Here is a 22,588-nt window from a genome sequence, read left to right as displayed (position 1 = left end):
GCTGCTCTACTAGCTGCTGTTCACTAATAGCCCTGCTTATTTTGCTGACTCTGTGATGCTCTGATGTCTTTTCAGATGGGATCAGTGTGACAGGCTTGCCAATCTCCAGTCCACTGCGCCAAGTCCTCAAACCCAGGCCCGAGACTAAACCTGTCAGCAGCGAGTCCGGCAAGGCAGAGTACAGCCATATTAAGGTGAATAAACAATAGCTTCTGTTAAGTGCATGAAAACAAGCCCTATCGTTTTGCTCGGGATCAAGATGCAAGCAGTGTTTTCATTGCTTTGTTTTATTTTGTGTTTCCTGGCTTGTAGCATAGATTTGGGAAAATGCATGTTCAACCTGGTGCATCTCTCACTGCACCTTCTCTGCTGATAATGAATATCTCAGATTGGGATATTTAACCCTCCACTCTTGGTCTTTATCTCTCTTATAACCCCAGTAATGCTGTGTAGAGTATGTGCATGTCTTTGCAAAACTTGAGGTAAAACTATAGCATTATTTACCACTAAACTACAGCTTTCTGTATATGCCCATAGAGAGAACACTGAGTTTATTTGGCTGGTGTCTCACCTTGGCTGATGCACTCTGCTCTTTGAATGAGGACTCAGAGCACCAACATAGGCATAGAAATGAGAGGAAATTGTTTACAGGAGTTTTTTTTTTGTGAAACTGCAAAGAGTGCAAAGGGGAAAAAAAGACGGTGTGACAGGAAAGGAAAAGAGCTACGATGGAGACAGGCAGAATGAGAATGAACAAGATTGAGCTTATCAGCAGGGGAGAAGGTTTTGTTGAGGGCTCGCTGATGTCTGAAGGGAAGAAATGGGCGGGCTGACTTTAGTCTACCCGCTGAGGGTCATCTGAACCGCAGAACAGCCAATCCACCTGCAAGTTTGGTGGCTACGTTGTCTTAACTTTAAAAACTAGAAGAACCTTTTTTCTCTCATCTGTGAATCATAAGGAGAGAAAACAACATTGATGTCAAATGTTCGGATGTGCTCCGAAAAAAAAAGTCAACTTCTCTGACATTCTTCAGAAATGTTTGACTGGAGGATGACTAATAGTAGAGGAAATGCAAGAGGATGTTTTTGTTCATAGTCAAAGAATACTCTGTCAATGACAACTTTGGACAGAAAAGTGTTTATTAGAAAGAGCAAAATTCTGACTTATAGCTTAGATAGTGACATCACTTACCAACCCAAATTTCTCATACCATGCATATAAATGTAGACCATGTGCATTGAAAGCGACAGGATTAAATAGACATGGAAGAGCAAACATCAAGAGCACAGGTTTCGCAAAGTGTACTGGAAGATATCGGCACACAAACATGGTACCATATTGGCCCAAATATAAGACAATATTTTATTCAGTAAATTACATTTGAAAAAGTGGAGCTTGACAATTATGTGTTCACAACATCAGATATTTTATTTGAATAGAGGGTGTACTGCTGTAACCGGGTCGTTCCACTATGGGTTGTTTGTTTGTAGCCTTAATGTAGCTATGCTAGCGAGTGCCTTCAAGTCAGTTTATACTGAGTCTTTTAGAGTCAGTTAGTCTTCAAAGTGTTTTGTTAGCTCAGTTTAAACAGCATGAGTTTCTGGAGGCTCGTGCATCAAGTTTCTCTGCCACGGAGGAAATAAATTGATTACGAGTGAAAACGAGTCCAAAGCGTCTCACGGTGTCTTAACTGCAGAAACACACCTCCGACCAAATCATCTCTCAAGCAGCCAAGAATTACTGCTGTAACAAATGACGGTGAACTAACAAATACAAACAGACAGCCTGAAAAACGCTAACTGCCGGAGAAAATAATTGTGATTGCTTTGAAGAGGATGAGAGGAGAGTGTGTGAGTGTGATAGACAAGCCACACAAATGTGAGATTTATGCTCTGCCTTAATGATATTTCACTTTTATGAGGAAAAAACGCCTTCGATGATGAGGACTCTCATCTCCTTGGATTAATAATATCTCTGGGAAACTTTGCCAACAGGACTTGGTGTGAGAATGTGTTGTATGTTCTCCCAAAGATTCTGCTGTACTGAAGGGGTGAAACAAAAACCAACTATCTGTATCTGATTCTGTTTATATCACAAAAATATTTGTATTTGGATACTGAAAAAGGGCGGGGCCTACATAGGAAGTTGTTAGAAGTTGTCTCCTTTTTCTGGTTTTCTACTGCCATTTATAATCCTTTTATGTATATGTATAAGTTTAGCTGCCAGCAAAATAAATAAAACAGTAATAATCTAACCATTAACCTAAATTAGTCAAATAATAAAACATAATTTGCATTTGACCTGCACCTTCACAGATAGAAAAAAGTAAACCAACAGGAAGACGAGGCTTGGACATTGGAGAAATAACTTAATCGGAAAAGTCCGATTAAGTAATTCGGCCATATTGCATGACTTTTTGTCTAAAAACAGGAGGTTGTGCATGCGATGGGAGGGCATCCAGATGAAGATAAAGTTGAAGTGTCTATGGAAAACAATGAGAAGACTACTGACAGCAATCTGGAAAGTTTTAGTCTTAGCAGTTTTTAGTCAGTCCCTGACTCGAGCTCATCAGTTCCTGTGAAGTGTGTGAAGTCACGCAAAGCACCAGGGTTGAATGTGGGGCCATTAGGTAAAAATAGCAGTCAGGATTTATCCATCACTGTCCAAAAAAAAGCTGATGATGAAAAGTTAACTAGGATGAACTTTAAACAATAAATATCTGGGGTAATATATTCATATTTGTTTACGTCTCATCTGTACCGACTACAAATCCTACTGGTGCTGCACAGCATCACTGCAAGTAAAATGAACAATTTATTTCCCTTTGGATTTATTGCGTAACCTGTTAGATATCCAGTACCGATGCAGTAAGGGAGAAAAAAAGGACCAGGCATTTTTAAAGACAAGCTGGGCATTTTAATCACTGGTTAGGCTTATTAGAGGCAGAATTTGACTGGCAGCTTTGAATTTCAGAGCAGATATGGTGTTGGAACCCTGGTTAAAGTAAAGCCAATTAAATAAAGATCCTCACCTTGCTAGAACTTGAAGTCAACCTTAAAGCATGTTGTAAAGACGGGAGCTCCTCCTTTCATTTTGTAGATGTACTGTTAGACATACTGTGAGCACCGAGGTGATTCATTTCACTGCGTGCTCAACAAAAGCTTGTGCATTGATTTGTCCATATGCAGTAGTGAATTTATTCTGGGTTTCCAGCTGCATGACTCATCACTGCTATATTTTTTTCAGCAATTGTTTTCAAACCCTCAACAAGCAGCTGACGCATGTTGACATACAAGAGGTGGACAGGTACAACATTATTCAACATAAATCCAGACAAAGTTAGTCGTACAAAAACTTTGTTTGTCTTTAAGGGAAAAAAAGCTTTGGAAAAATTGATAAGAGGAAGATTGTTTGGCCCATTCTCATAAAATAATACAGGAATCAAGTATGGACAACATCTCAAATGTAATTTCATGCTTTATTTACATAAGTTTTCATTGTTGGTGTCGGCACTGATACAAACTAGACCTTTTATTATCAGAAATGTAATGTATCAGATGATTCCTCACCTCAGGATTTATGTTGAATGCCAACAATCACTACCAATGCAGCAAGTAGTGTTCCCTTCATGTAGCGAGGTAGAAAGTGATGGGGGTGGCAGGGTGGGAGTTGTGTGTGCACACAAAGAATCTCAATCAGTATTCGGTATTTCATGAATTGTAACCTTCACCAAGTGTCCAACCCAACTCATACCTTAACCATATTTTATTTGCCATAATCACCGTCGTACTCTAACTTTAACCATGAGCAGATATGTAGAAATCAAGCATTAAAAAAAATCGTCATTGGATATAAAGAATTTGTTACACAGTCGTCCAATGTCGACACTCTTGACTGGTGATAACGTTGTCCCTGGAAGGCTGCTGAAGCATTAGTGCCAGCAATGCCTTCCTTCCATATTTCTTCATTATCTTACTTCTCTGTCACTTCTCTTTCTGTATCGGTAGACAGGCAGCAACCGACATTTATGTGCAGAGGCAATAAGGAAAAACCTTTTCACAATACAGCTACTTTAAACCTTGTTTTATAAAGCCCTGATCTTCCCGATTCAGTAACAGGAAGCACTGATGTGTTGCCTCGAAGACATCTTTCCTTACTTTCCTCACTGCTATCTGTTTGAGCTATGTCTCTGCATATATTAGAGTGATTTTTGAACAGGCATACTGCTAGTGTTATGTGGACCCTGATTTGTCAGTGTGGGCATGATAGGATGAGAGAGAATTTGTATTAGCTGCTAATAACTGTTTTTGGCCAGGAGGACGGATGGACAGATGCACAGGAAATTGAAAATCTTCAAACTGTCTGGCAGTGAAACAGGGTTTTCCCTGCATATCTAAATCTTAGGTGAGCCAATTGAGTATTAGACCACGTAAACCAAATTTGTCCATTAGTATTGTGTGAGTTTCTTTACTCCTATACTTTTTTCTATATATTGTATTTTCCTCATGTTTAGTATATTTGATCTGTGAGTATATATTTGCTACTCTTTCACCATCGGCAGTCGCTGGTGTGTATACTTGAGCTTGCGCACTATGAGTAAGTAAAGTGCAATCAATCACCACTGATCTGTAATCAGCACAGGAGGAGTCAACATGTTAATCTCACTGACTGTTCATCGCTCAATCTTACCATCCGTTTTTCAATTCCTCCCACCAAATTGCAAATGACTGTGGGCTGGAAAAATGTGTATGCTGTCAGGATGGGATGGATCCACCACAGGTGAAGGAGGTCTGGCCGCTCAGACGTGTTGGTTTTACCGATTATTTACACATTTCCAGCGACTCAGATGGAGGGCACTTCCACAACTTGGTTTCTTTGACACTGTCAATTACTTCTCTCACCTCATCACCGCGGCTTTATGTCTCATTCCACCTGCCTGTCTTCAGCGGGAGCACTTCCTCTGCTCACCTCTCGCAGCTCTGTTACAGTCTGATTGTGTCTGCAATGAGTGCTGTGCCTTCGCAGGGTTCAACATCAGGTTTTTTTCCCCACTGGCCCAATTGGCCTGTAGATCAGAGTTTTACTGGCTCCCTGTATATTTCCACTGGCCCGCCAGCCAAAAATGAAAATAGCTCCTTTTTCCCCATAATTTTGGTGATTCATTATACATATTATGTACAACAATGAAGTTCCCTTAAGATTTGGTTGTTTTCCTTTAGTTATTGATACATAATGTTTATATATTACACAAATATGCAAAATATACACTAAGGCACTTATTGGATCAGTAAATGAATGGTGTATAAATGTAAGTTTCTCCATATTTAGTGTAAAGCCAGATGGTATGGAATACATAGGAAGTTCACTCCGGCTTAAACCTCAGTTTAGTTACTTTAGGTTTAAACCTGTATTAACCAGTTAAACAAGCAGACACAGAGCAACAGCTGTTATATCTCTACTTTAGGAGAGATTCTGTGGTAGATGTTGACAAAGCTGGCAGGAGCCACAGAGATGAAGGCTACACCTCAATAATGTCATTAAAAACACTCCTGATGATCAGCAGCAAGCATTTTTTTGGTTTTCACTAAACTCTAAAGGTTGTCATTTATAAATCTTGGTGATTAACACTCAAACAGAGAGCTGTGTGTCTCCTGCTGAGGCTGCTGCTGTCAAAGTCACACAGAAGACATAAACATAACTACGCAGTGAGGATGCCCCTCTTTCTTTTCGTAGCCTTGTAAGTTTCATTCGCTGACGATTTTTTTTGAGTGCCGGTGTTACATCGTATTTGGGAACCCGTCTGATTCACTGGTAAGAGACTAGTGGGTTAAGAGCGCAGCCTTCCACATGTGTATTTCAGCGAATCACGATGCATTTCATCAGTCACGTGTCTTGAAAACAGACATGTCGCAGACTCTGATTGGCCGTCACTGGCCAGTGTACAATCCTGCTCATTCACTGGGCCTTCCTGTAAACCTGTCTTCACTGGACAGATGTCATCGGGACTATTTCAAGTGAAGCTATGATACTGAAATACAGAGGCCCCTCAGACACGCCCACCGATTATCTTCAAAACACCAAATGTTGCACCCAGTGCAGTTTTACTTTTCCTTCCCATAATGTTATTGCAACATAGAGATTGCTGTTAGAATATAAATGCATGTGTTACTCTGAGGGAAAAGGTCTGTGAGAGGCTGTTACTGTGCTTCCTCCTGCCTGCATCAGGGGTCTTGGAGTGCACCATTTTCTATATGACGTGCACCTCTTAACCCAGCCAAATATGAAATGAAATAGTCCCATTTCAGGTGGTCATTTGTAAGATATTACTGCAGTGTCTACTGCAGTTATATCTCTGACAGTGGCTTTGAAAGTGGGTTTCTGAGACGCTCACAGGTCCTTCAGTTGGTTATAGTCTACCTCTGAAATTGAGGAGTAGGTGCTTTGCCACTTTTGCTTTTGATACTTGTTTGTCTTTTGATATATTTAGATGATTTTAATCAGTTATTTGGCATACATGTAGAGCTGAAACGATTATTTGATTAATTAGTTGATTGAAAATGAAGTCCCTTTTGAAAATCTCTTTAGCAGTGATTGTACTTACATTTAATGTTTATTTTCAATTCACATAGAAAAAACAAGTCAAATATGCTTATATTTGTTATATTTTATGCCAGATAACACAACATCTAGGTGCTGTTTTTTTATTAGTTTTGTTTTATTTTGGTTTTTGATTGCTGTATGTCCCTGTATGTATGCCAAGATATTCATCTTAAACATGCTGGTAAGAAGGAAAATTGGATCACACTTCAGAACAGCCGATCTAAGCATTTTCTCAACAATGAAGAGTGTGTCTGTGGTTGTGTGCTGTGAGACAGAACCAGGCTTCTAGACAAGACATGCTGACACACACACACACACACACACACACACACACACACACACACACACACAGTGTCGGGGTGGGGGCGGTTGTGTTGGGGTGGGCAGAGCTTCTTCAGGGCTAATCAAATCCAGTGGAGACGGAGGCAGAGTCGGCTGCCTGCCTGCCAGCCAGCCTGCCTGCTATTTTTAGAAGCCCAGCCCTGCCGATGGCAGTTCAGCTCTTTTCACAGATACAGATCCCAGCTCGTGATACAGATATTTATAACTGCCACAGCTGTCTGCCCAAGTGTGAAACTCCAGCTGAACAACCAAATGATTTTCTTTTTCTTGGCTCAGGATTAAAGCTGTTCCTTCTTTTCCTCCTCTTTTGTCTTGTTCACCACCAACTTCAGGTTCAGTTTTATCTAACTTTGAATTGGTTTTTGAAGGTTGATCTTTATTGATTGAGCTGCGGATATGCAACCTATGGAGAACAAAGTGGCTGCCCCCCCTCCTACAGACACACACTAAAATGTCTGAAGTATTCCTGTTGCTTTTCACATTAGTTTTTCTTCTAGAGTTTAGGTATATTGACTTGTAGGTTTCACTCTGAGTCACACAATTTTGTTTTTTCCATATTTCTTTTCAACATGATTCTAGCACAATGCAGGTTTCTCACTACAGGTCTCTGCAGTAATGCAGACATGTCTTTGACTTGTCAGTATCCAGCTCCTCTGTCATTTCTGTATGGACTAGTTATGTCAGTAGTTAAAGCTGAACCCTGTCTTTTGTTTTCTGGCTTTGCTGGATGAGGCTTCTTTATCTTATCTCCATCAGTATCTCCATCAGTAATGGAAAACCAGAGCGACAGAAAATAAAATTGATCCTCTGCATATCAGATGTCAGATATATCAGAGTTTGTCATTACATTGTTTACATGCATCCAGGATCGTGTATCTTCTTCCTACAATCCGTGCTCGCCTTAGAGCTCCGTTATACTGTGAACATCTCATCTTTTAATTGAGCTGCATTAGGATTTAAATAACAGGAGAGACACTGAAGGAGAGCTGTATGTACAATCATGTCTTCTTATGTGAGAGAGCAAAAAAAGTCTCAAGATGCTTTCTCTTTTTATAGAAGAGGATAGAAATAGATGGAAATATTTATTCCCCAAATCTATATTGGGATTTCTTTTTACTTATATTTAGTCTTTGGAACATTGCATGTCAAATATAGAAGGAGCGAGGGAAGAAAATCACATATGAATAAAGATTTGTATCTCCTACAGCTCTAAATTGATTCACAAATTCCAAAAATTCAGTTCTTGCATATGTCCCATCAATATAAAATGGTTTCTATGTTGATGCAACATGAAAGACATCACCCTGTGTCAGGCACACAGTGCTTCCATGTGAAGCTGTTAACTCTGCTGTAGTGGAGGAAAAATCCAACAGTCAAGTCAAGCAATTGATACATGTTTCCTATTGATGCCAAACCTCACTTTGGCTGTAAATAAGTTTATTCAGCTTTGACTCCAGAGATATATATAGAGGGAGACAGGTGGGAATAAGAGTAATAATTCAGTCAACCTATGATTAGACTTCAAATGTAGTCAAACAGCTTGCTTTTGACTAGTGTTTCTTGATGGGTAATATTGGTCCCTGGAGGCTGAACCACAGTACACTTCACAGCAACAGAGATATTCCAGAAAAAAAGAAAGGTGTTGAGCAGAAAACACTTCACAGGCCTTTGTGAACAGGCTGTTGCTCCTTGATTCCCTGTCATTTACGACACCATGCTGAAGCATTCAATAGTGCAATACTACTTTCTACCACCTGCTAGGCAGGTGCTCAGACTGTATTTAAAGAAATAAACCCTTTCCAAAAGTTTCAAAGTCTCACCAGGGTCATCTCAGCACAATTCTTTATTACAGAGCTGCCTCTGTGCTGTTTGAAACCTCCTCCTGTCGGGGGTTTTGACAAGCAGCTCTCTCAGTGAAAAATTTGGCCTTATTTAACATAACTGTCTCCACTGACGCCACAGGGGGACAACAAATGGACTAAATATCCCATCCATCCTCTCAGGGTGGCGAGCTTGGTGTAGTGTGCAACTATCTGTCAATCTGAATGTCTATTTTTAGGTTTCGCCGTCTGGTCTCGAAAAGTTTACTACCTCCGAGTGTCTGCGATCTGCCTGGAGATAGGGAATGTGAGATAATTAAGACCAATCAAAAGGTATAATCATCATCAGGAAAGCCCCTCCTCACACACACAAAACCAACAAACCCCATGCCGCACCAGTCGCCGGCTGTTTGCCAACAATTTTATTCCTACAATCCGTTTAATCTCTGAGTGCTTCATTTACCTGTTCTTCTAAAACATGCCCGCTACACACAGTGCTCACTGATTGGGATTTGAAGCTACAGCTGCAAACCACAGCTGTGCCCCTCCTGCCTTCACTTATTCAGTTTATCTGTATATGGCTGCCTGTTGTCTTCAGGCTAGGCTGCAACATCATGAAGCACATCCCTGGTGCCTTGGTGATAGATGATGGGAGGAAACATGAGTGAGGAGAAATGGGAAGATAGATGGGGTGGGGGGTGGGGGGTGGGGGGTGGGTGGGGGGAATGTGTCCCTGAGAAGCTGCTTCTGGTGTGAAAACCTACAGGGGTTTGTGGACTCTTTTTTTTTTTTTTTTTCTGCCACTTGTGTGTGAGTCACATATCAGAAGATTCTCGCTGCTTCCACCGTCTCTGTGGACGCTGCATCTACTTCCATTCCTCGTCCTATCACTCTCCGACAGGTGCAGCAAAGTCTGCTGTTGACTCTTTTATGCCCCAGGTAGCAGTTTGATAAGTTCAAATGTGATTATGTGTTTCATTCTTTCTCAAGAAGGGTTGTCATTATACTTATATATATATATAATATATAATAATAATAATGATAATGTGTATAATTTACTCTTTTGTGTTTTCTTTCAGCAAAACTCAAATATTTAGTGATACAATTTCCATGTGAGGCTTTTATTTTGCTTTTTACTATTTGCCTCATAATTAGCATTTCCTGTAGGATGTCGATATCTCATCAAATTAAACCTTTGAGATTTGCTAATATGAGGATTATTAACATTTGAGTAAATTGTGAAAGGGCGTCCTTTATTTCCTGTGAGAGTCAGCAAACCTGCAGGCTCGGCTTGCAGTTGCAGCGTTGGCAGAAAGTCAGCAGCACGGCGCTTTACGGCAAATTCTTCACCCGTAGTTGCAATGAGCAGGGGGCCACATCATCCTGACAGTGACACTACGAAGCCCCTTGTTTGGCATTTAACTCCTACATTCTGGAGGCAATCTTAAACAAGAGACAGAGAGGATGAAGTAAGCGCGGTATATTTTGTCCCTGATGACCTGTCGCTGCTCCATCAGTGCTAACACTGTGATGTGGCACCGCAGGCCTCCTGTCTCTAACTGATGGCCATATGATCTGGTCCATTAAGACCCTAACCCCAGGGATAACTGAGTTTTGTATTCATCTTTCTAATTACTGTTCATGTAAAATGCACAATTCCGTCTGGGCTCCTAGGCAGCTTTTTATGAGCTGTGAAGAGACAGGCCGACCAGAATTCATTGAAGTCTTCCTGTCCCTGTTCAAAGTAGTACAGAAATACCATATAAACTTTGGCTCTTGAATAGTTGTATATATATTATATGAATTTTATTAATCATGTGTTTTGTCTTTTTTTTTCAAAAAATGTCAAAAAAATTATGAAAAAAAAAACAATACTTCAGAGAAAAAGCTACAATAAGGAAACAAGGATGTCAGGAAATAGGAAATAAGTTATAGTAGTGAGTATGAAGAGGGCAAAAAATGTGGTAAGCCACTATATATGTAGAAATCAACCAACAAGGCTAATAATTTAAATGTTCATACATCAAATGCACCTATTTTTGATCAAAAGTATTATGTTATTTGTTGACAAACAGGTACAAGGCCAACAGGCAACATTTTGGATTTTCAACCCAATAAAAGTGCTAAATGCACAATTCTCCTGTAGTTATGGATTAAGAACAATTTTGAGTTCCTTTTTTCAATATACTATACCTTAAACATCGGTGAACTTGGAGAGCTTAAAATATAAGAGGAAGAAGGAAGATCCATGTAGGTTAATACTGCTAATAGGTTTGGTGTGGTGTGTGATGTCTCCCACCAAGTCATAAAATGTCTTAGTAGTACCGTCATTTATTTTAAACATAATATTATTATGCTAAAAAACTTATTTTTATATACTTTTTTGTGATCAAAAATTTATTGAAAATAAAGCAAAACAAAATTATAGATCACCAAGCACATAGCAGAACTCCACTCAGAGAAAAGGCATGAAAAAATACAAGAGAAATAAATAATAAAAATAACTATAAATAAATGAATAAATAAATAAATAATGCAAAAAAGGAAACCGAATGAAGACAAAGGGTAATAATAATCCACACAAAAAGCTTGTATGATTTGTTCTTGGATATGTGCTGTCAATGCCTGAGGTGATTATTTGTGGGGTGTCAGGATATGTGAGTTATACACATCTAGACAGTATAATAAGTCACTGTGTTGAGTACATCAAACAAATAACAATGTTCAGCACACCTGCAGGAGATCACATCCTTCACAACACAACTCAGAGAAATATAAATATAGCAAAAATTCACATTCAGAAAGGTATTGATAAACATGGGAAGTCAACTACAATATACTGTATAGTAAGTTAATTTTGTTTTATTATGTTATAATATTACAAAAACTCCCTGTGCATTAGGAGGTAAATCTATCTTTCCCACAGATATGACCTATTACTCCCCTTTAACTGTAACAGCTGTAACCTGTTTAGTAGATAAAGATAATACAATCAACGGATGATATCTAATACACACGAAAAGAACTCCAAATAAATAAAAACAATAGTGAGTCAATGTAAATGCACAAATAAACAAAATACTGTAGACACAGAACAGCTTTCAATAGTAAAACCACAGTAGCAAACAACCACAACGATGACAAGGATAACAAACTATATATGTTACTTACAAATACATACACATACGAGTACATATATGTACATGGCCCGTAATACTACATAGAAAGGTTTACATTAGAGGAAATGAGATCAAGGCACACAGACGTGTTTCACATGTGCCTGCCAGTAAACAGAGCTGCAGCGTGATTATTTTCCAGATATATTTCCCCTTGTATTGTTTTACACAGGACAGTCTGAATGCAGCTGATGAGTTCCTGTCTGTTGCTGAACAACAAGAAAAAGTCAAAAAAGAAAAGCGACACCTTAATGACAACAGGAATACAGTACACGTATACACTGTGTGTCGCGGCTAGGTATCCCTGGCTCTACTGGAGGTACCGGCACTGGCTGATGACACACTCGGGCTAGGAGACCGCAAGACATCAAACACTGGACATTCTTTTAGATCAACACCATGCCACCTTAAATGTTTGGTCCAATTTGATGTGTAGCCTGACTTACAGCTAATTAGCTTCCCACATGCATTTCACTTTGTCTTGTCGTTTTCTATAATAAAGTGAAGCCACACTTTAAGCGTTGACCACAGTTCACCTTTCTTGGCATTTTGGATTCAGTTCTAATTTTGAACTGGTTTTCGGTTCCCAACCCTAGTCACCATAATAAATACTGCAGGTCAACATGGAACAGGGTGTGAAGTAGCTCTCCAAAATGCAACAATAGAAAGTTTTGTTTTCCATTGGTGCTATTGGGTCCCTTACATCATTAATTAAGGTGATAATGAAGTTCTTTCTCAGGGGCAGGGTGTATGATGATATGGTGTTATTCAACAAGAATGATGTCATTAGACTGTCACTATTCTAAATTTAAACCATTTTTTAATGTAGGGAAAAATACATTGATGTGTAATTACCTGTTCAATTCACAATGTACAAAGTGCCAACGGCTGTGGCAGGATGCTCACTTGCCCACAGTTAATTAGACCATTGTTCACTTTAACCCAAATATTGGACACTAGCGAGCCCTGCTGAACAGATAATAATGACAACAAACCAACAGAGGAGTAATTCATGAAAACCTTTTGGATTTGACACCATAGACAGCAACATTGCAACAAATGAATCTGGTATTTTGTCTACAGTTTCCTACCAATTCCACTCCATAGTTTGAGGATTAGATCTCATGATCTGCATTTAAATTTATTTGAACAAATTCCACACTTGTCCTCCTTCATTCAAATCTTATTTCTATGATGTGTAGGGGAAGTCAAGTGAGAATATACTTCTGTGTTTAGTGTACATGTTTTCATGTAAATGTTGGAATACATAATTGCATAATTGCAGTGATTTTGCACTTTGCCCAAAGACTAAATGTTCTCCATGGAAGTCTTAAAAATATCATACAAGAAGACCTGCAGTGATCGAGTAAATGAGCCTTGGTGTAAAAATTCAGTCCCACCCCCAGAAGGTCACTATAAAGTTCTGTTTGTTGGCTTCTGTGTTGGTGTGTGTGTGGAATTGCTGGTGTATGCAAGCCTGGCGGGTGAAATTAGTAGAGAATCAAGCATTTCATCATGCTTACTGGACTTGAATCCATGTGTGAAATCCAGTGAGCCAGGCCAAGCGTGGCTCCATATGCTGCCACGTTCGATGACTGAACCAGTGTCGATCAGATCATCCTCAGCCTGACCACAGTCAACCTGAACAGGATGTTTATATGCCAGCATGCTTCACCATCCAGCACACCTGCCTTTTCATTTGACAGATAGTTGTTGTAGATTTTTATGTAGGTGTGTGTGTATGTTTTTGTGTATCTATGTCTAAGTATAGTTCACAGTGTGTCGGAATAAAAACGTTTGTGTTTCCGTAAACGTCCGCATCGCCATGCAATTTATCATTTTTTTTCAGGCTTTTGGTGCTTCTGGCTTTCAGCTCTGCTTGTCTCATCTTCGAAGCTGACTTCACATCTTCATGGTTGACTGGCTGTTGATATACTATAAGAACAGAAATGGAGGACAGGGGGGATGTGAGGCTTCTCCCTGTAGTTGGTCCAGCTGGTAAATGGTGTGACACCTGCACAGGACCACAGGGTTACATAAAAGAGCAGCCGTTTCGTGTCTGAGGCACCCGTGGGTCCTCTGTTTACCTCTGATCACATATGAACAGAGGAAGCATGTGTGTGTGTGTGTGTGTTTGTGTCGGATGCAGTCTTCATCTCGGACAGATGCCACTCTCCCTTGACATAATTTAGTGCCGCTGTTCATCCTCTCTCCTTCCCCTTCATGACTCACAACGTATAATCAGATTGAACCATATGTAAGTGAATTAGTCAACACTCACCAAAGAAATCGAATTACTCTGGATGAAATGGTTCTTTTATTGTAAGAATCCGCAGGAAGTATTTATATGCATGAAGCACCTGGGTTTCCATTGTATGTGTCACAGCCCGCCCATCAACTACCAAACTCTATTAACATTAGGCAAGTTTCAGTATATCTGCTAGATTAAAGGCCATGAAATTTAAATTTCAATGGTGATCGCTTTGCAGCTCTGCAGTCCTATAGCTGTAGAGTTTACAATTTCTCCCCTGCCCCCCTGCAGACAGCAGAGAGAAGATAAAAATGTCCTGATCACTATATTATGTATTTTTTCTCCATAATACAGCTGTACAGTAGGCAATCATTAAAACTGTTAAAGTTAGGCGATGTGTGTGATGTTGTAGTGATCAGGTCATTATTAGGACAATAGGGAGACTCTCCCGGGACTGCTATGAGCTGCAAGGGTCACTGACGGGCTAGCACTTCTGCTAGCTAGCTAATCTGCCAGCTGATAACTATTGGCTGTGTAAGCTATTATTACAGTGTTATCTTGTAGACCAAACTGGATGTGGGTATGATGATGATGCTTTTTTATTACTTTTTAAGGTGGAATGATGATTTTATTCAAAGTGATAAGGTACAGCTTGCATAAAAAATAGAGAAATGCGGCAGGTTGAATAACAATCCCAACACATTTTTCCCTTTGCTCTGAAAGGTCTTACTAGTTTTTCAAGTGCAGTAGTGTTATGTATATATCTTCACTTCTAACAGATGACAAGCTAGCAAGGCTACTGGAAATTATGACTTGTGACACTTGTCCTGCTGTGTCACTTGGTCCCTTGAGAGTTGAGGTGTTGTGTCCAGTGTTTTGGTGGAGTACAAGTGCAATGGATCGTATTTGACAACTGTCAGAGGCAATGGATCAGCTTTCTATAATCAATGCAAATGCCATGGGTCTAATACAGATTCTAAGGATTAGCTCAATACATTCTTTAATATAAGTGATGAAATGCCGTGATGTAAAAGGAGTAATGGACCAAAGATGCGGTGTAGTCAGTTGCTTTGTGGGCATAAGAATGAGGCTTTGTGGTATTTGTTGCAAAAATGTCTTGTGATCATTAGCATGTGGCTCAATCTTTCATTGTTTAGCGGCTGGAAATACAAAGTGTGAGGATGAGATTCATTAGGCTGCTCTAATCTCCTGACAACAGACTCAATCAAATCTACATTGTGAATTGTGACTTCACGTTTATAAAAAATTTGGCACATCAGTTTTGCAAGCGATAACATTAAAAGGGAGGAATGGTAAAAGCAGCAGCAGCCACAGTGAACTGTTATTGAGGTAATTAACACCTTTTAACCTTTTTTGTGTTGTAATATAAAACAAAACATTTGTACTGTCCCAAATTTATGGAGACTGCAATCACAACCACTGCAAGCACTTACATGGATGGAACTTTGGACACTCGAATAATGTTAACACTGCGTATTGTTGGTGAAAATACTCCACTTGATCAATCAAATTCTTTTTGAGGATTCATTAATAGGTGTAGTTTGAAGTGAATGCAGAGGTTGAAAAAAAGTATTCCAAGGTGATAGGCATACATGATGAGGCAATGCCAAGGCCATGATATGGAGGAGTCTTGGTGACCCTGTCATAGTAAGCAGCCAGGGAGCCACGGTTTTAAATATTTACATAAGCTGCACACAGCTGTTTCCCTGGAAACCTAGTGTTCTTGAATGAGGAGGCAAAGAAAGAGGATTTGCGGGAAGGGGCAGTCCTGAAGGGCCTCAGTGAGGTAAAAAGGAGAGCGAGGTTATGCTTTTACATGAAACTGAACTGTGTGAACTGTGTGTCCCATGAGTCCCGAGGATGTCACCATCGCCCACACTCCTGTTGATTTGCACTGCATAAACTAAGAAACTGTGTAGAATAATGAATCAAAACCAGCCAGCGTGACATGCACAAGAGCACAGAAGTTGGTGTGGTTATTGATGCATGGTCGTGCAGTGGATGTTGTTTGTGTGACGGTAGTGTGACAATGTTTAGCATTCAAATTAGAGACTGTAGATGGAACACATGCCTGTCACCTTCAGCTGAAAGAAGAACACTCATACAGTTAGTAAATTGTGAATATGAAATGCTGGTAAGAATCAGCATTATTTTTTCCTCTGCCTCGAGGACATTTTCTTTTTCTTTTTGTATTTAGATGTGTCTGCTGGCTGGGGAATGTATAATGAAAGTGAAACAGAACAGCACAACATGAATAAAAGGTGTTATAGGGGTTTATGTGGGTGTCCTCTATCAGTTAAAATGCCGAACGTATCAGAACACGGGTGCACAGTGCATAGTGCTCTGTTGACCTCATCCAAACAGGTGGGCGGCAGACTATATGGACTTGTTGATCCTCATGTTTGAATGTTTTAACTATTGCCAACACTAACTTTTGGATTATTTTTGTTTACACTGCCAACTTTAAATTGCTCAATGGCTTGGCAGTGCTATACAGCACTTATCAAAATCAACTTTACTTAACTACCAACATAAAACACTAAAAAACAAAAGGAAAGATCAAGTGAACAGTGAAAAATTAAATTGTATAAACAAACTGTGGAAAAAGGTCTGATAAATGTTTATTATATATGAACTCAAAAAGTCCAGTTGGCCATAAATGATAGCTATGGATTTCAGTGGCTTCAGTTGCAGATCTGTCACCAGGAATTACTCCCTACAGGGAATTTCTCCTGTGTAGTAGTCAAATGAAATGTTAATATCCTGTCACACATGAAACACGATTGAAGAGTCAAACTGTTTCATGTCTGAAAAATGTGAAGTAGCACAGACTCACACAGCTCACTGCAAGACTAACTACACATTCAATCATAAGCTGTGGGGTGTTTCAGTTTAAAATCATGTATCTACAGGTGGCAAGACCTCTTGAGTACCACGTAGCTAATTTCCACTTATTTGGATTTAATGTGCTGACAGCTGATACTTTGTGCAAATATTTGTCAAATATTTAAATGTGATTTTAATGCCAGAAAATGTCACAAACTACAAGATTTAATTCTCACTATCGGCATGCTTCTGAAATAACATTTAGAACACAAAATACTGAACATTCATTCTTGCATGTGTGGAATTGAAATTATGATTAAAGGCTTTCCATAAAATACCACTGTAGAATTGATGAATTACACAATAAATGCTGCATGGAGCAACTGCCTGTATCATAATATCACAGATAGGTGATGCTAACTTTAAGATATTTTAATTCAAGTATCAGCTAAAGGCTTTTGTCACGCACCGAGTACATCCCAGACTACCTGTCTGATGCAGTCACGTACAGCTGCTGGAGAGAATTCACGTCATAAGACGTTATTCATATTTTTGACAATATTTTTAGTACTCTCTACATCCTTTTAATAACTTGAAATTGACACCCCACAACCCCCCTCGTCACAGATTCCTCAGAGTTGGACAGGGTTCTCACCCACTCCTTAAAATGTCTCCCATTCTAATTGCCACATCAGAGGCAAAACCTAACTGTGAGGGGTGCAGAGCGTGACATTATAAACGCTGTAGGCAGAAATGTCAGGACCATCATTAAATGGACCGGATTGGGGATGTTCAGGTAGGTTTTTGGGGTGGGTTTGGAGGTGGTGAAGTGATTATACCATGCTATGCAAACTTTTGTGCTTCACTAGGTCCTCTCCCCTAAAAAAAGAACAAAAAAAACCTTCCTTTTCCCTGTCAGCGGTGTCTGCTATTTTGGTCTGCATGCAGCCTGGTTGTTACTGAGCAGTTTTAGATGCTCTAACCCCCATCAGTTGTCAGATAAACACCAACATGTTCGCAGCGGCCTCACTCCTCATCATCCGACGATTATTGCTAAGTCATTACACCATGAGGCCGATAGAGAACATATTCACTCTTATCAGCCCTCATGCCCTCTTCTCTCTTGAATCATCAATTGCAAACAAGCACAGCAGAAACATGATAATGCCAAGTTGTCTCCAGGCCACAAATACCATGGAAGTGCCTCTTAGAAGCTAAAAACCCAAAAGGTTGATCTTATTCATCGATGAGCTCTGTATCAAACGCATACAGTGATCTGATTTGCTCATACTGTTGCAAGCACATTGCATCAAGTTTGAACCCTTTTAGAATCTATCACAACAAGACTCCAGTAATGAACAGGAGTACAAGGAAAAATGCTGTTCTGGTGTTTTCCACACTTACTCCCGCTCAATACTTGATTTGTATTTCACTTCCTTTCTGAGGCTCAGCTAGATATAAAGCTATCTTCATGATGCCGTTTTAACTTCTTACCGTTTCTCTTCAAGTTAGAACCCTGGGGTGCCGAACTGATTAGCTCAGTGATTGACAGCCAGGTGTACATATGAGAGGCAGTCCCAGCAGTCCTCCAAATGGACATATTGCATCTGAATGCCCTCGAGTCATTCCTCAGTTTTCTGCAGAAGCCGGGGCCACCAGGTGACTAAATAGCTCTCCTAGCTGATGGCTCACTTCCCTGCCACTAGGCAGATGCAACCTAAGCAGGGGTCAGGCCTCATTTTAAGGACAATTAGGCACACAGACCTCCATTTCATCACATCATCAAAATACACTGTGACCCTCTGTCTACACACCATTCAACCACCTGACATACTTGTGAGGAAAAACCCTGTGAAAATAAAAACACCCGGGATCCATGGAGAGGTAATAAAAAAGAGGGAATGTGAGTAGAGAGTGGAACATCTTATTCACCACATTTCTTTTAAAATTAAGGACAAAAAAATGAATGTTTCTTGAAACAGACAGAGAAAGTGATGTTGTAAGTGCATCTCCCATAAAAGGGGGCTTTACGGCATTTCCAATTTGGCCGTCTGCAGGAAGATAATGATGTTTCACACACCAGTGCCTTCTACTGTGGCTTTTGCTAAGACCGTGGAAATAGCGTGGTGGCATTCTCTTTTTCGTGTTTGCAATTATTATCACTAGCTGTGTTTTAGGTTCCCTACTACGGAATTGGCAGAAAGGAAAGACAGAGCAAGAGATAGATAGCAGAAGTGCAAAGCCATTTTTATTTTGGAGCATGTGTTGCTCCTCTGCATTTTCAAGCCTGTTGGTAATTGCTTAAAGCTACAGTAGTCAATAAATATTTTTATGTAAATAAACATGTTTGTCCAATGGTTTTAAATCACAGGATGAGTCTTGGAAATGTAGTGTTTTAAACAAAATTTAACTGAAACATATAAGTACAATATATACAAATTGTTCCATACAGCAGTGAGCGAGGACCACACAAAAGTAGACTTTCTGACATTAGTTGAGTTTTCTATTAGCCTACCCTGACAATAAATACACTCACTGTTTAATCAGGAGGTGGCATTCTTATATTGTCAATAATCTGCACCAGATCACTGTTTCAACAGGTGAAATTCATACATTAACCATGTCCCAGTTCCATACTACACATGAATTTTGCGCAGGTTTTGAGTATTTAGTGTGTTCACACCAGAAAGATGAAATTTAGTATACTCAGCACAGTCAGCTGTTATACTGAAAAACTGTTGATGGACACTACTCTACCACAATGCAATGCACAGGAGCTGCTCACAGATGTAAAAAATTGAAACTAATTTTGAATGGTGCTGGAATAGCTCCAGGAACACATCAGAAAACAAATATCTGTAAGATTTTTGTGAAAAATGTTTAGCATTCCCTTTGTTCAGTGTAATTGGCAGTGCTTTTCTAAAGATCGACGTCAGATGGCTGTAGTGTTGTATAAAATAATAGTATAATTTAGTATGTTGACTTATTGTATACTTACAGTTGTGTACTAACTGCAAAACAATGTACTATATAGAATAATACATTACAGGGCAGATTACACCACGGTCAAAAGGCCAGTGCTGTGGATACCCCAGAGTATGGCCGTACTGCCCCTTCTAAAATTAACTACCCACATGGCCAATTTGGCATGCCCTCTTTTGAACTGGCTGTTGGGCCCTTAAAAGAAAGTTGCAGATTTCCTCATTTAAAACCACATGTGATGTAGCAAATAAACAGACTCAATGTTTCCCTGTGTCTCCGCCATCACACTGGACATCAACAGTAGAGAAAAATTTCTTCCACTCCCACAAATGTAAGGTAAAGATTAACAACTAACCTGTTAGCTAACGTTAGCTAACAATTAACATTATGTGATAAGTACAAGCAACTAAACACTGTACAGTGTAAGTATAAATACTACTATGACTATTGGAAGCGGTCAAAATTATTTTCTTAATTATTTACAGTGGTATTTGCAGCTTGGCATATTCTGTTATTGCAGTAGAGACGTCAGAAGATGCTTTGGACTCGTTTTCACTCGTCATGAATTTATTTCCTCCATTGCATAAAAACATGTTACATGAGCCTTCAGAAACCCCTGCAGGTTAAACTGGACAAACGAAACACTTTTAGAGCTGACTGACTCTAACACACTCACTATAAACAGACTTTAAGACACTCGCTAGCCTAGCAACATTAATGCTACAAACAACCTGTAATGCAACACTCCATGTAGAAGTCAGTTTTACACATCAGATGTTGTGAAGACATAATTATTTGGCCATTAGTGGAGTGTGTATGCAAATTAACCTATAGACTGACATGCGTAACTAGTGAAAATATTCTCGGTGGTTAACCGTTGACATCCCTAACTAGGATATTGCTGCACAGTGTTAGCTAACTAAGAATGTAATTCTCATCAGTGTATTTAATGTTAAACGTGTAAAAAGGTGTTTCAGGTCATTTCTGTGACTGCTCCTATGATCTCAATATGCTCAACTGCTAATAGTTGCACAGGTGTTGAAATTTGTTCAGATTAATTTTGATCACCCTTATCGCATTTATAGACTTTATTCTATCATTAAAATATAATAATAATAATTAATATAATGAATTGTTCAGATTCTTAAAAAATCAATCAGACAGCATTTTGTGGAAAAGTCAAACATTCAGTGTTTTGATAAACTCAGCACTGTTTTTCAATACACTAACTCCTAATTGATGATTATATACTGTTTTGTCTTCATACAATGTAATTATCACTTATTGTTATTGCACCATTGGTTTTGTCCTGGGTGCCCTACATTTTGGCCGCAATGCCCCAATAAATTTGTATTTATCAAAGGCTTAAGTGGCCTTGCCCTAAAAATGACTTAATTCCAGGCCTGAAATTACACATGCACCATTAAAAAGCATTGGTCTGACAGAAATTGGTCTGTGGAAGGAAAAACCAATGACCCTGATTCAGATGTGGTTTCCTTCCAGCTAGTCCTGGACCAGCACCTCATGGTCTGACATATGAGCACTGAAGCAGTCTTGCCATGATTTTCTGTCCACTTCCAGAGTATACAGGTGTCCCATATACTGATAAATGTGGCACCATCCACATATTCCGGGGAAAAAAAATTTAGCTTTGATATCCCACAGTTGAGGAGCTATGAGCGAAAAGGCAGTGCTTATATTTTGGCACTAGTTATATTACTGTTGAAAATGAGCACTGTGGCACTGTAAAGCAATGTTTGATGGGGTCCTTTTTTGTATCTAGAGCTCTTTTCTATCATGACTACATGTAGGGTCTAATGTGTATTAACAGTTGGTGACTCTAACACTACAAACTAATGCAATCATAGAAAAAGCTTTTGCAAATGCTTCATGGGGAAGATAATATAGGCTTGTCAGGGTTGTATTGTATGTGTTTTGGTGCTGAAGCATCAAACTGCACAGGGTACCTTTAAAACAAAATTTTAACAGAAAGTAAGTAAAAGCACACTTGTTACAAAGATTCTGTGTATGTTTGACTTACTCTCTAGCTTCAACTCTTCATGAGCTACTATTGCTAAAAAATGTCCAGAAAAATAACACAAAAGCTCATAAATTACTGTAATTTTTTCCAGGGCATTCCTGTCCCTTGAATATTGAATATGAATATTTTGAATGATCATATAATTCCGGGTAAGACTGCTCATACCTGAGTTTCCCAAAATGTTTGAATATTCTTTTAAGAAGCACCTTGGCAAGCCATTGCCAACAAAGACTAGTTACTAAACAATGCAGTCTTGAGCCCCCTGTCCCTGCCTCCCTGTCACTGATGCTTTATCTTAGTATTCCTGTCAGGAGACATGTGGCCATGCCATAATCTCCGCAGGAAGATGTGTCAGATCTTTATCTCAGTGCCAAAACATTCAAAAAGCCTTCAGCCTCCTTCGTCTTTCTCTCTTTTGTTCACCCGTCATATGCAGGAGTGAGAATACTGTGTGTGATGTTCAGAATTCACCTCTATTGTCAAACATGCTGTTTTGTATGGATGATGTGACGCAGAGTCTTTTGAGAC

General features: G+C 39.4%; 1 protein-coding gene across 6 annotated transcripts in view; it reads left to right on the top strand.

The window, feature by feature from the left end:
* trappc9 (trafficking protein particle complex subunit 9) overlaps positions 1-22,588 on the top strand; it is a 213,826-nt gene that overhangs the window by 74,001 nt on the left and 117,237 nt on the right. For all 6 annotated transcript variants that reach the window (XM_067611537.1, XM_067611539.1, XM_067611536.1 and 3 more), the window contains one exon: positions 76-194. In XM_067611537.1, the coding sequence (XP_067467638.1) occupies positions 76-194 (119 nt within the window). The remainder of the gene's footprint in view (positions 1-75; positions 195-22,588) is intronic.

This window comes from Thunnus thynnus, chromosome 15, assembly GCF_963924715.1.
Source record: "Thunnus thynnus chromosome 15, fThuThy2.1, whole genome shotgun sequence".
NCBI classification, from domain to species: domain Eukaryota; kingdom Metazoa; phylum Chordata; class Actinopteri; order Scombriformes; family Scombridae; genus Thunnus; species Thunnus thynnus.
Note: the sequence above shows the minus strand (reverse complement) of the source record. Positions and strands in the feature narration are given on the sequence as shown.